The sequence below is a fragment of the Lepisma saccharinum genome, chromosome 26 (genome assembly GCF_977018435.1).
Source record: "Lepisma saccharinum chromosome 26, izLepSacc3.1, whole genome shotgun sequence".
NCBI classification, from domain to species: domain Eukaryota; kingdom Metazoa; phylum Arthropoda; class Insecta; order Zygentoma; family Lepismatidae; genus Lepisma; species Lepisma saccharinum.
The window spans coordinates 4,086,949-4,102,836 of NC_139254.1; the positions used below are offsets into that span (position 1 = coordinate 4,086,949).

The window sequence follows — 15,888 nt, forward strand, 5'->3', positions numbered from 1 at the left end:
TGTGTGTTTGTGATTGTCCCTTCATCTATTTCATCTTATCATCATTCATCCTCATCTTCGCAATTAGGCAAAAGTGGCAGAAACGCCAAGTAAAACAAACTAACTCAATCATGATGGATGCGGTAAACGCAGTTCAAGAATTACTCACGTGAAATTTCGTATTTCCGCGTTGCACGAATATTTCCGATTAATTTCGAAGACTCTCTTGTCTTCATTAACTTTGCTCCAGACACCGTACCCTGAGTGAATGAAGACAGAGTGTCTTCGAAATTAATCGGAGCTATCCATTAAATTGTGCAATGCGGAAATATGAAATTTCACGTGAGTAAATCAATCAGTCAAAATAAAACCTTAATTCCTATGTTCAGGGTTAGAAAAAAAAAAAATCAGGCACCAGCATCTTTTTCTCAGTCTCTTTTGCCCTTCTCTTTCTTTTTCCAAATACAGGCCAAGAAAGCCATGAATCCACCTAAGATAAGCTATGAAATGTGACCTTAAAGCATTAGTAGTAGTCGATGACATATTTGGGGGTTCCCCCCCTGAAAGATTTATCAAGTAATAAAATTAAATAATGAAAAATTTATTCGTTTAGCCGTTATGTAAATTCCTCTGAACTTATTTTAAGACGAGGATTTTATTGGGATCATACAGCTTTGAAGGACAGGAAGGACATATTTAGGGGGTCCAGGGGTCCCGACTACCAAGTACTAAAATTAAGTAATGTAAATATTAGCATTTGTTGCAAAATCGATGGTTATTAATTTCCTGTGAACTTTACTACTCAAAATAATAGGTGTAAAATATTAATCAGAAACTTACTTTTCTCCAACTACATGTAACATCATTTTTGTTATTCAATAAATATTCAATTATTCATCTGTTGACATTAATTTAATTGCCAGGGCACTTGTTTTTATGTAAGTTTTTCCGATCTTAACTACAGGTAAGCTGTAATGAATATGCGCTGTTATATCTCTATTCTTATACAGTATTTTTACCTAATCGTGTAATAATAATATAATATTAATTTATGTATTGTAATTAGTGATTTAATATAATTTTAATTTAAACATTATTATTATTATTATTATTACTACTATTATTATTATTATTATTATTACTGAGACACTTGGTTCGGACCCCCCCCCCGAAACATAGTTCTAGATACGTGCCTGGTAGGAGTAGTAGTCATCTCATGTTCTCCCCATCGAAGGTCCTGGCCTAGGCTTTGTGAGTGTCCCTTTATCCATCTCATCCTCATCATTGTAATTAGCTAAAAGTGGCACAAAATCTATCCTAATAATAATTAATACTTCTCTTTGTTTCAGGCTGAGGTCGTGGAACCTGGCATGGACAAACCTTGACGAGAGCTCCTTAGATCTGTTGTGTGATAACCTACCGAAGAGTGCGACTCACTTGAACTTAAGCGGGTGCAGGAAGACAATATCAGATATTCGTATGTATATAGATTGATTGATTTGTTTTAGGTCCACTTTATGCACAGAAAGGCTTATCGGGACTGGACCTACAGTTTAAAGTGTGCTTGTATGTATATATATACTGTTACTGTTTACTGATTTAATATTTAAAATTATGCTACGATCGTAATATTGAAATAGATACTCACTCACCGTGGCATATCTTAACCCAGCAGGACGTGCTCCCTCCGCTAGAGCGTAAGGATGCACTCTGAGCAAAAATAACCACAAGGAAAGTTGCTTCTGAAGTCTGAATTTTAACTGTTTAAAAGCATTTAAATAATATATTCATTGATTAATCTAATTTTATTAAGTTTGAACATTTTTATTCCATTACGCAAAGATAAAGTTGACAAAAAAAGTGAAAGAAAACATGGTAAGTCAAGTGATCTCTGCCTAAATGTAAGGACGCACACAAAGTTAAAATTACGCAGAAGAAAAATTACATTTTAAGACCGAATTTTAATTGTTTTAAAGCATGTAAATAGTAATACCTTCTTTGATTAATCTAATTTTATTAATTTTGGACATTTGCATTTGAATCTCACAATTGATGAAAATGAGAAAAAAGGAGAACTTGTTGACATACCAAACTGAAAGTATGAGTGCACATTGGGTGAAATTTACCCAGGCAGTGTTTCTAGAGCCCTGGGACCAACGAACAGCTGATTCAAGGGTTCACTGGAAAGTTACTGAACAGGGTGGCCTCAGACTCTCAACGGAAGTGATTAAAAAAATATAAATTTCAAAATCGGTTAGGTAATTTTTGCCCATGTGTGCGTTATTACTAGGGCCCGGATTTATAAGCACAATCAAACAGTAAAATAAGCAAGTTAATAAGCACAAAAAATGAAAAAATAATCACCAAAATAAGCATAAACAAATACAGGAAAATCTGAAAAAAACATTTGTTTATTAGATCTCTTACCTTATTCAAAGCTGTTACAGTATGTAAGGAAGGTCGTGCTGAAATTTTCTTGTGTGAAGCTGCTGCGTCTGTCAGTGAAGAATGATTTGTGCAGTGAAAATGTTATTTCCATGTAGCATGACATCACAGGCGTATGTGAAAAACACCAGTTCTTCTTCGGTGAATTCCTCTTCAGTGTCTGTTTCTTCACCAGAAATGTTTTTATAAATTTGACACAGTGTTTGGTAACCGGGATATTTTAGTAATACCTGACTGAGCTTGTTGGACACAATTTTAGCAACACCGTGAGTTTCTGAACACAATGTTACTGAAATTTCATCAATGAGAGAAAGCGAATGTTGCAATGGATTATTTCGAGCTTTCAACTGTGTTATAATATGAGGCAATTTGGAAAAATGATTTTGGATGTACCGTATCTTTTCTTGGATGCCGTTTCTTCCGTGCAGCTATTTAGAAGCATTGATCTCATCATCCCAATGCTGTCGTGTGATTGAAATATGACTAAAATATCCTATTTTAAACCAAAATCATAAAATAAGCAAGCATAACAATTTCCTGCATAAATAAGCAGTTATAAGCACTTTCAACCTTAGTTAAATAGCTCATCAAGGTACGTAATACGAAGTATAACCTTTCTCCTTAACATTAGAAGTCTGGAAAAGAATATGCATTTCGTTTACAAATCCAGGCTCTAGTTATTACCATTTAAGATTGCAATTCTATATTTTGTGTAGTTCACTTGTCTTCTTGAGGGAAATTAAAACATGTTGTAAACTGTAGTGTTAAAAATATTAAAATGAAAAATATTGTCGATAGGAAGCTTAAAATCATTGTAGTACTGTACCACACAGTGGTGGCGATTGGATTCCAAATTTTGGAGGGTGAGGTGCCAAAACAGTGGATGCAAGAGGAGTTTACTTTGCCTTGGTAGATAAGGTTTAGCATAGTGCAGGGGCAAGAGTGGTAAAAGGTAGGGGGGCAACAGCCCCCCATAGTTGCTGCCACTGGTACTAAATGTAAAAGATGAAGGTTAAAACATGTTGGTTCCCTTGAAAGTGGGTGGTTCTTGTAAATTTTTTTAACCTTTAACCTACATGGTTAGTGTATGCTTTGTTCTGGAGAAAGATGCATGTGCAAAACATGAAATTGTTTAGCACATTAAAGAATCTTGGCTGCAAAAAAAGTTCTTATGAATAATATTATTTACAATTTTGAAAAATCAACCTAGTGTTTTTATTATTCCATTTTTTTCTTCCAGATGTTCAGAATCTAATCAAGACATGTCCAGACTTGATGGAACTTGATTTGAGTGACTGTACGAATTTATCAGCTTCAACTGTAGAAAGCATAGTGCAAGGATTATGTAAGATTGAGTATATAGCCTTGAGCCGGTGTTACAACATTCCACCAACTTCATACTTGTGAGTAACAGATATTGTATTGCACTCATTTTTACTTACATTGTAGTACCAATTAATTAAGTTTTGTAACAAACTTAATTTGATTGGGGGGGGGGGGGTTGCTTCGTGCGTGGTTTGGAAGTTTTTAACCCAGGAGTGGTTACACTAGATACAAGCTACATTTTTCACAGTAGTTGGCTGACAATCGCGTAGGTCTTGCCAAGAGATTAATGTGATGTAAATGATTCTCTTGATTTTGAATGCATTGAACAGAATCGAAACGAAATGCACTGGGAAGTCACGATTTTTCATATTGCACCTGGAAATGTCACTACAATATCACATTTCATTCTACCCAGTCTTACCATAAGTACTGTTACAAGTTTTTGAATGAAATAACAGAAGATGCTTTTAAGATATACAAGGGTCGTTCAAGGTTGACCAGGACTTACATGCGTAAAATATTAATGAATCAATGTAGCGCTGCATTACTAGGGCAGGACAGACCATGATTCCTTGCGAGTAACCATGATCCTTTTTGACACATTTGGCACATGCGCAGTAGTGTAAACAAAGATGGCGACAAGTAGTGTATCTGTTGCTGTGGAACAGCGGTGTATAATGAAATTTCTCGTAAAGGAGAAGGTGAAACCTGCTCAAATTTGGCGTAGACTGCAAGCACAGTATGGTGAACAAACACTGTCACGGGCAAGAGTGTACGAATGGTGTCATAAAAGTTCCCCTCCATTCAAGAAAAGCAAAGCGCTGCCGTCTGCCGGTAAGACTTTGGGAACAGTCTTCTGGAACATGAAAGGTGTTATCCATGTGGATTTTGTGGAGAAGGGTGCCACAATTAATGCCAAGTATTACTTAACACTGCTTCACGGTGCTGTACGTGGGGCTGTTCGGAAGAAAAGACCTGGAATGTTGTCGAAACACGTCATTCTTCTCCATGACAATGCCAGGCCCCACACGGTCCATTTGACTCGAACAACACTGGCCAGCGTGCACTGGGAGGTTTTACCACACAGTCCTTACAGTCCAGATTTATGCCTCAGTGATTTCCACTTGTTTGGGGCACTTAAAGAGCATTTGGGCGAGATGCACTTCCAGACAGATGAGGAGCTCAAGAACGCTGTCCTGCAGTGGTTACGACACCAACCTACTTTTTTCTACGCCAAAGGCATCAAGGAACTTGGACAACGACGGCAACGGTGTCTGGATGTTCAGGGGGAATACTTTGAAAAACTGACATAGTTTGGTGCTTCTATGTATGTATATTTCCTGTCTAGAAATAAAAGTCCTGGTCAACCTTGAACGACCCTTGTAACATGCCATGAATATGTGTTACACGGATATATTGCATGCTCAAAGAACTCAAAATGACACCTTTGGCCTGCACACATGCTCTAAGTCTCACCAATTGTGTTACGCACTGTATTAAGAGGGAAATCTGCCATTGCCTTCACAAGAGATCATTTCAGACTGGCAGTCTTTAAGCATAGACTATAATTTGTAGTCCAGAGGGTTCAAATTCAAATTCGCCCGACCCTGTGGCCGAGTGGTTAGCACATCACGCTGCGACGCCAAGGGTCCCAGGTTCGAATCCCGGTCGGGCTTGGTTGTGAATGTCCATTCATCAATTTCATCACTCATCCCCATCTTCGCAAATTAGCCTAGAGGAACAAAACGCGAAGTAAAATAAACTAAATCAATCAATCAATCAAATCAAATTCAAATTCGTTATTTGCATGGGTGAACTTCAGCCTGAGGCTGTTTTGCCACCTGACCCGTGTCATTTGAAGTTACATTTCTGTTATGCAGTCACATTATTAATTCAGTTTAATATAAAATGTACAAACTGCTAATGAACAAATAACAGATTGCCAATTTGAGGAGGGATTGGAGGTGGGCACATTCGTCTCAAGCTACTGCTTATGAGCTGGTGCAGAATCCTGTTGAAAACTCCATTCCTGACCATAAAAGAGAGTTGCTGAGATCCTTACCCATTGTCACCAAGACTGTCTCATGGTACACTAGGGCTGGTGTTTTTCACCATTTCCCACAGAAGTGGAGCTCATTGGTGCCATCCTAATTCATCCCCACCATACCAAGATTGAAGCAGGATGGTGACCCATTTGGGCCCTTCGCACTAGCTTCTTGTGAACTTGTGGCAAACACACTGTCATTTGCTAGTTCAGAATCTCATAATTATTTTCTTTGGTGAACAGAATTCTTGTGTGCCCATTTTCTGCATACAGCTCCAGTAAGCACTATGCTTTTATTGCCCCCTGATGCTTTAACTCAGCTGAGAAAATAACCTGTACATCATGTGTAAGTTGTCAGTTCTTTACACACAAGACGTGGGTATTTTGGAAATGTTCAGTGTACGGACCATCACTGATTGCTTCCATACAGAATTTCTGCTCATACGGGCTGCCACTGATTTCACCAGATTTCATACCTTGTGGTATGTGCCCATCCCTACCTGGGCCTGTCATTCACTGTTCCGGTGTCATTGAAACATTGGAGATTACTATTACTTACGTTAAATTTCGTATTTCCACATTGCACAATTGGATGGTTATTTCCGATTCATTTTGAAGGCTCACTGCCTTCATTCACTAAGGGTACGGCATCTGGAGTGTCAGTCAGGCAGTGAGCCTTTGAAATTAATCGGAAATAACCATCCAATTGTGCAATGCGGAAATACGAAATTTAACGTAAGTAATTCTTGAACCGCGTCTACCACATCCATCATGAATTGGAGATTACCTCTGGATGGTCTTGAATATTAGCCTTTTGGTGTCCTACCTTATGGAGTGTTAGAACAACCACACAGTTGTTGGAATTGCCTCATTCGGTAGCTCATCTAGCAACGACTCACATGTTCATTTGCAAGGGAGGGGTCTTTGACTTTGAACACCAGGTGAAAAGCCACTTTCCAAAGTTGTGACAGTATTTGTGGTAAGACTAGGTATATTCTAAGCCGTGGTAGTTCAGTTGTTAGGGCATTTGACTACCATGCGAGAGACCCAGGTTCGATACCCAGTGGGGAAGTACTGGGATTTTTTCCACCTGTTCAAGCGGCTCCGGCACCCACCCAGCTTCGTATAAAGTGGGTACCTGGGGGAAACTGGGTGGGAGGGGTTAAAGGCAGCTAGGGCATGTTGCTGATCACATCACCCCCAACTTCGGCTGTGATCAAGAAAGTGTGGAGCCCTAACTCCTAACTCCACACTCCATATATGCCTTCATGGCATGGTGCAAAGCACAGGGGGGCACTTTACCTTTTTTTACTAGGTATATTCTGCCAATAAAAAGCATATCCACACTTATACTAGTCACGTGACAACCAACTCTCGAAACATGTGATCAGTGTCAATGGCACCAACTTTTGAAAAACACTAGGTGGGCTGAACTCCGAGATGTACACATGTTTTATATTTTTTTGTAACAATATATGTCATAAGTTGGCTGAGAATTTGCCCTAAATTCTTTTCTTGTCCCTTGTCTAGAAAATATAGGCTTTAACCGTTTCAGGCCATTTTTGAGAGGAATACATGAATTTTGTAGTGCCTGTTTTTGCCTATTTTAGTCATAAGTGCCTAATTTTGGAAAATAATGAAAAATCTGTCGTTCTTCAATTTTAGTGCTGGTTTGATATTTCTTGGTGCTTTTTGCTTTCCTATTTTGAGAAATTTTAGTGCCTATCAATCCTCATCCTGGTTACAAGGACCTTATCCTCCACTACCTTCCTAATAACGATGTGACCACAGATAGTGTAAACAATATAGGGCATTTAGGTTCTTCTTAAAGGTTCGCATAACCACTTTTTATAGCAAAATTGTATACAGTTGTTTTAAGTGTTTTCTTTTTATTATTATTTTTTTCATGCCACATTTCATCCTGGTTTCCTACAACTTTCTCAAGCCAACACACAACTTTACATGACTATTGTATAGAACACTGAAAAGTATCATGTTTGTAATGTAACAAATTATTATAAAATATTTTGATAACAGTCAGTAATTATTTGTGAGAATTCTGTAAGTGTTTAATGATGAAACTTTTTTTTTTAATACTGAGACTTTTTTCTGAGATTATGTGTAATAAGTTGCAAAGTATTGGGTGGACTCGAGGTCAAGCCCCACAGACCTGTATAAGTAGGTACCAATAGTTACGTGAAATGAGGTGATGAGGGTGACACTGGAAGGTACTGAAAAAAGATGGGCTCTAGCATGCCTGCACAATTATTAATTTCACGTTTGTTTTGCTTTTGGTCCAATCCACCCATGCAGATTTCAGGATTTCCACTGAAATAGAACCAAAAAAGCTAAGGAACGTTAGACATACTTGTAGTGAACATACATTTTTCTAATTAGACGTAAGTGAGTTACTAACTTTTTCCGCGAAACTTACTTGTTGAAGTTCTATACCACCATCTGCTTGGGAACTCATTCTGGTCATTTCCCTGTGTGCCACTAGATGCGCTAGTGTAACCAGTTTGTCTGCTGCATGCGCTGGGTTTAAGTTGTTGAAAAAGCGGGAGTCAAATATGATGCACATGACTGCTGTCGATGTTCAGATAATGTGGAAAGTGCATAATTGCACTCTGAACATTACATTTGGCTCCTGCTACTGAAACAACTTAAACCCAGCGCACGCAGGGAAAACAGGAACTGGAAGCCAGCCCAGCAGTGAAGCAATGGGTTCCCAAGCGGATGGTGGCAGACGTCACCAAAATTAGTAGAACCTCTTCAAGCAAGTTTCACGGATAAAGTTAGAAACTCTATTACGTCTAATTATTATCAACTGTGTCTTTTATTACCAAAACGTGAATAGATTTTTCCTTGAAAAAAACATAAACAAGGTTCATATTTTTTTTTCTTTCAGGCTTCTTTCAAACATGGAGACGTTGATGTATCTTGAAGTATTTGGTTTGATGGGGGAACAGTCTCTACGCAGTTTGCAACACAACCTTCCAGGCATTGAAATCAACAAATTCCGCTTTTCTAGCATTGCCCGTCCGACTGTCGGAATCCGCCGTACGAGTATTTGGGGATTGCGAGTGCGTGACTGACAAGACGTTCATTGTGAGATCATATACTATTCATGATCTCATGTTTGAGCATTGTAATGGCCCATTGTAGACAGTGCGCAGGGACAGTTGTTCAAGGTTGAATGGGATTATATTTGTGTATTCCGTGAAACAAGAGAGAAATCTAATCTCTTTTTTTGATACCAATGTATTGTTAGTGGACGGAAGATACTAAGTTGGCATTAGTTGTGTAACAGGACGATTATGTGTTCCTTCGAGCTCGGGTAATGTTTTGTAGTCAACCTGAAGCTTAACGATATTTTCTTTGTGATGTGATACGTTTTGAGACTGATAATTACCACTTTCAGTCAGATTGTTATAGTTTTCCAACTTTCGTCTTCATTTTTCTTACTTGCAACCTGTACGAAGCAGAGATACATTCTCAAGAAAACTGCCAGTATTTTGTGATAAATATATATACTTATATATTATGTGCTCAAGGTATTTGTTTTAAAAATTATTAATAACTGCGGCAGGAAAACTTGCCCATGGAGAGAGTGCTGGATAAAAGACACTATTTCACGCAGATTGTTCATGTATGAAATACAGATTACATATTGCACACTGTTTTTTGAAAACAAATAAACATGAAATTCATTATTGCATGTATAAGCTGAAAGTTTTTGTTAATTATTAATATTAAAATTACAATTTGATAATGCCTATGTTTATAATCTGATATCTTCACTGGGATACATTATTCCTTTGTTTCTGAACTATGAAATTTGATAATCATAAAGTAACTGTGGAAATATATTTTTATAATAATTCTTAGTTTTTAAATGAAGACAGCAGAAAGCTGCCATTCTGTTGTGAATACAGGCGCACGCACCTGAATAAGCATTTTCTTTATTTATGATATTCAAACATTATCATGTTTTACTCCTGACTTTCTGATCTGTATAGGAACAAAGGATAAATGTATAAAGTCAATTACAAAGTAAATATGAATTACTTAGTATAATTTTGCATTTCTTCATGGCATATGTATAATCTTTTCTGTTGTGAGCAGCCTTTGGAAATAAATGTGTGAATTTATTTGTGCCATAGGTCATTTTCTTTTTTATGAGTAGCAAAACAGATATATACATTTTTTGGTGTGAAAGAAAAATTATTTATGCATTTTTGTAACATGTACTTTTGCTGAATTTGTATAATTGTTAGTAATAAAATATTTTAGTGATACTTAAAATTTTTAAAAGTATTTCATGTGCAACTAAAGCAAGAACAGTTTTGCAGAAAGGTTTGTGTATTTGGATTTTCTCATTCTGTAAACAATAATTATAATCTGGTCTGCCTGTGAATTGTTTTTCATACAGGACTTTCAAGTAATGATGAAAAATCTTGCAGATGATATTTTCCAACTTAAAACACAAATGTTTGATCCTTCATTGCTAACCCACTTATTCTAAACAATCCTACCATTCAGCTTTTGATAATCTCTTAATGTAGACTGAAGTAGCAATTTCTCATATTGCATGTCCATATTTCTTAATATTGTTATGTGGAGTAATTGTTTTGTTCATGACAACATTTGTTGAATTGGAAGGGAACAAAGTTCATTGTGATAACAAAGGGGTATCATGTGTGACTTTGTTACATGGCATGCCCTATGGTGAAACAGCACGTGTAAGATGTCTAAAGCCACATGCGGATGTAAATTTCCAGACAGGTGTCCAAACTGTTTGATATTTTGATGAAGCGGCATATGTAATTGTCCTGTCATTTTCCCAATCTATACATGTGCGAACTGTTAACACATTATAGATGCTGGTGGGCACTTGATTTCTCACCAATCAACAATGATGGGTGTAACTGAAACAGCCTTTCCCCATGAGGATAAGCATTGGGGAAGTCATTACTTGTAAACATGGAGAAAAAATTTGAGATCAGTTGGCAACACTACCTATTAGCTTCAAAATAAATTATTAATTTCCTGGGAAAATGTAAGTTGTCGTCAATTTTAAAATTCCTATTTTTTTAGCCTTACGTCGCTACATTTTACATTTTCCTATTTGCGAAATCACCTCCCTGGTTCCGATAAAGCATACTTTGTATTTGCCTGATTTATTAATCCTTCATCTTTGGTCCCTTAAGACGTGTAAAAACAATTTTGCTGTAACCATAGGTTATATTATATGCCATTATTAGAATGCTAACGTTGCTGCAAAATCTTAGACACAATTGTATATTTTCTTTATTACACCAACTATGAGCATTTTAAATTGCTCTTGCTTTTTCAAAATATGCAATCCTCAAAACAATTTGTATACCTCATAGGATACTGATATTGTCGAAGATTCTTAGTAACCTACTAAATCTGCCAAATTTTAAAAGTCCTGGTTATACATTCCCATGTATTTTTTTATATTGTGAAAAACCAAACACAAATGTACATCAAGATGTCAAAATTAGGTATTGTTTTGCTTATATTGATCAAAGCCTCGAGCAAGTATACGAATAGTCCATGCCATGTATTCTCAATGCAATCAATGTTATTTTTGTAACTTCGCAATAATAAAGATATCTATAAATATGTAGTTGAATGTTTTACCCTAAAGTTATTTTGAAATTAATCAAGAGGTCTTAATGTTTCGTTAACACATTTTTCTGTCATGTGTGGAAGTCCAGACATTATTGTACAGGGTGTCACCAAAAATTACCACCAGAAATATTTTGTGAACAACAATACATACTGAAAAACTGGTTTCGCAGATTTAAAGGAATGAGAGGGGCTCATGAAATTAGTGGACACAATACATTCAACTATGTAAGGAAATATGGTTTTCAACACAAACTTAGTTTTTTTTAATGGAAACCTCAGAAGTTGATTTAGGTGTCATAACATACATATCCCCCCCCCTTTTGACACCATTTGTTTATCGTAACAAATACATTATTCTTCTGCATACTAGTATGCGTTGTGCTTACGAAAGTTGTTACCTTCCAACAACTGTGGGTTACAATAAGATGTGTAGTTTGGACATAAGTAAGCTTTGACAATTTTTTTTTTAAAGGTTCTGATACATCTTTCAGAGGTAACAAATATTTGTACATTAAAAAGTAAAAAATTTTAAACATTCCGCCATCAATTACATAAAGGTTAATAGATTAACATCTTTCTAAGTTTTAATTGGCATTCATTCATTTACGTGATAATTTTAAGTACATCAGAACCAATCTCTTCTCGTTTGGTCATGACAAATCTTTCAAGTTCTCAACTTTTAAACTTTGCACCTTATGCATTTTTCTTTCTTTAAAATTGATTTATCAATTTTATCAAATAAAGCACAGGCGTAACAAAGTACACTGATTAACCAGACTTTGTGATAGTGTACGCACATCAGAACTGTTGCTGAGAAAATAGTATTTTTTTTAAAAAAAAATATGCTCTATATTTAGATGAGCAGTCAGCAACTTGAAGATAACACTATTAATACAGTATGCAACATTCTTATTCATACACACGGATTTTCAAAGAAAATGCTTTAATATCTGAAAGGCAGTGGCGAAGCTAAGGCATAAATACTGGGTAGGCTGAAAAATCTGCTTATATTTTTTTATACAGCAGGTCCATGCGTCGATTCTTCTGGGTTGTAAAAGTATCGATTACTCTTTCCTTGAAGCCTTGATCAATAGAAAGTTCTTTAACCAGTTTTTTTTCAATGGCTATTGTACTGAGAGAACTTAATCTTTTATTTTTCATTGAATTACGGAGATAATTTTTTACTCTCTTGAGGGTGCTCATACTTCTTTCAGAGGAAGCTGTTGTAACAGGGAATATCAAGACCAACTTGATAAGTTGTGTTACTTCTTTGTAGATTGTTTGAAGATCATTGCTAACTACGAATTTTAGAAGGTCTGCAGGAGGTAAATGCTTTTCTTCATCAGCATAGATATTCTTTAAAACATTTTCTAATCGTTCTTTATTGAAAAATGGATACGTGGACAGAAGGTTATTTAATTTCATCACTGGAAAATGTAGTTTATATCGCCCAAAGCTATTTTGGTCTAGCAATTCAACAAATTTTATCTTTTCAAGATCTCCAAAATTTATTTCCATTTGTACAGTCAGTGCATCCAAGATTTTGTAGGTTAAGCATTTGAGAGCCACGAAGTCTTGTTCACTTACATTTATTGCACTGCAAATCCTCTTAGAGTTTTCAACACATAATTTCACAGTATTTTATTTTTATAACATAAATACACTATGTGCCACACACACACACACGCATGCACTTGAAGTAAATTAACATTCAACAATGCAGCACGTGAACGATGCACTTTTCTAGAAGCATAACGGGTTGGTTCTGAGGCTAGCCGCTTTCACCCAGTAAATCGGCAGTCCCCTCCCCTCCCACCTACACACAGCTCACGCTGTAAGCTGCCTTTTAAACGCGAGGCTTTTGACGAAAAGCCTCACAGTTCGGACCGAACGCGCTCTCGTCCTTCTGGCCTGACTGACGACATATCTGGAAGGATCGGCGGAACCAAACGTTTGGATTACATAGTTTAATTCGTTTTAACGAACTTTGATTGTTACAGGGTATAAGAACATTTTAATTTCAACATTTTTTGGGTAGGCTAAGCCTCAAAAGCCTCATAGGAGCTTCGCCACTGCTGAAAGGAAATACACTTTTTTGAAATTGTTTCTTTACAATTCAATAACTAATATCACTAGCAACAAATAATCTTACCCAAATTCTGTATAACCAATGACAATAATAAATTAAATGAAACTGATAGAGAAACATGCCATTTTTTGTACAACTTTTCTATTCGTACACTTAATAATGTAAAAGGAAAACGTATATTCAGAGCAAATTGACTGACAGTTCTAATACTTTGATGCATATCCTTTGGCTTTAATTACTGCTTGACACCTGTTCTTCATAGAATTAACCAGTTTCCGACATGTTTCAGAGCTTATTTTATTCCACTCTGCTTGCACAACAGTTTTCAACTCTTGTTTGGACTTGACACCTGCTTTATGGACTCGCCTCTTTAAAATTGCCCATAAATGCTCAATGGGATTTAAGTCTGGACTTTGAGCTGGTGTTTGTAGTAGTTTGGGCACATTCCATATTAGCCAATTCATGTTAACTCGCCCCTTATGCTTACTGTCATTGTCTTGTTGGAATCTGTAGATAGGCGGCATGTTCATTTTGTGGGCACTCTGCTTTACATTGTTCTTCAATATGTCCAAATAAACATATGCATCCATGATACCATCAATAAACTGGATGGTACCAACACCTTTGGATGACATACAGTCCCAAATCATTAATGACCCACCACCGTGTTTAACTGTTAGAACTGTATTAATGTGATCATTGTCTTTATTTCATTTTCTCCAGACCCTATTTATCCCATCTGACCCGTATATATTAATCTTGGACTCATCTGACCATATGACACTATCCCAAAAATCCTGGTCCTTGTGGATGTGCTCTTTTGCGAATGAAATCTATTCCTGCAATTCACCTTATTTATATGCAGCCTCTTTCGTGGTATTCTGCTATGATATCCATGCTTCCACAAGGCACGTCGGACAGTTTAATCGGACATCATCTTGCCAGCAACATTTTCTACTAACGGTCGTAACTGAGGAACACTTAGTCGGGGGTTTTCTCGCACTGTTTTTAAAATAAAGCGTTCATCACGTTTATTCAACAGTCTCTATTTTGGTTTTCTCTGCACATTCTGTGTTGAACCTTCCTCTCTAAATTTGTTTACTATGTATTGAACTGTGGAGTGTGATTTATTGACTGTGTGTCCAATTTTTCTTAAAGAATAACCTCTAAGGGTCAAATTTATAATAACATCCTTCAGATCGGAACTAAGTTCCTTCACCTTGCCCATTTCGAACACGCTTATAGATAGACGATAGGCCTACAACAATACCTACGCCAGCATTCAGCTTGACGGGGAGCGTGCCTGCATGTTCAAAGTTGTTACGAAGTTGCAAACTGCACGAAATAGCGGTGGCGCTGTATGTGAGGAAGATTGAAACTCTTGCCTGTACGAATAACAATGTTGCATGAAACAGCGTGTTTTTCTCTTTTCACACAAATTATATGATCTGTTTATACACTTTGAACATACATTTTTATTGACATTTGTTGGTGAAACCTTCATTAACATTAATTTCTAGGTACATATAAAAATGATTATATTTACTAGTATATATGACATTTTTTCCTCGGAAAATGTATGTGTACGAATAACAATGTTACATACTGTATAACCTGCCTAACCTACTAACGTGTGTGTCGAATAGCAGAATTAAATATGTAAATAGGTTGTTTTTTTTTGTCAAAAAGTGAATAAATTTCCTTTTTTCAGAAAGCATAGTTTCACATCAAGGTAAGGTTACATGAGTCAACAATAGTACACGGGATCACTTGTCTACCAAGAAAAAGTAAACTGTCCTTGCCCCCTCCCCCCAGTTTTGGTACCCAATTGCCGCTACTGGTTGGGTTATATCTGAAGTGTTTATGCTTAATGAATTGGCACGTCTTGTGTTTAATTGTCAGTATCGTCAACTTCAGAGGCTGCAGAATTTTTCCCAATCTGCGGTAGCTCAGTCGTTATGGAGTCTGACTACCATGCGACAGACCCAGGTTCGATCCCAGCTGATTTTTTCCACTTGTTCAAACGGCTCGGCGTGGTGCTGATCCCATCACTCCCACCTTCGGCTGTGACCCGTGATCAAGAAAGTGTGGAGCCCTAACTCCACACCCCTATACGCCTTCATGCAAAACAGGGAAGCTCTTTTCTTTTTTGAGGGATAAGAAAATAAGTACAAATTTTATTTTAATTGATGCGAGGCTAATCTATTAATATGCACTCTCATCAATTATTGCTGATCGTGATCGAAATTTACGCTGCGTACGAGTTCAGGTGTGAGTTTTTGTTGAACCAAGCCACGATATCGGATCGAAATTTCGAAAAATGTGATTTCAGTGTAAACACGGTCAA

General features: G+C 36.8%; 1 protein-coding gene across 2 annotated transcripts in view; it reads left to right on the forward strand.

Moving 5' to 3' along the window:
• Skp2 (S-phase kinase-associated protein 2) overlaps positions 1 to 9,945 on the forward strand; it is a 38,755-nt gene extending 28,810 nt beyond the window's left edge. For both annotated transcript variants that reach the window (XM_083112389.1, XM_083112390.1), the window contains exons 6-8: positions 1,329 to 1,456; positions 3,665 to 3,827; positions 8,703 to 9,945. In XM_083112389.1, the coding sequence (XP_082968515.1) occupies positions 1,329 to 1,456; positions 3,665 to 3,827; positions 8,703 to 8,889 (478 nt within the window). In that variant the 3' untranslated portion in view covers positions 8,890 to 9,945. The remainder of the gene's footprint in view (positions 1 to 1,328; positions 1,457 to 3,664; positions 3,828 to 8,702) is intronic.
• The last annotated feature ends 5,943 nt before the right edge of the window (positions 9,946 to 15,888 follow it).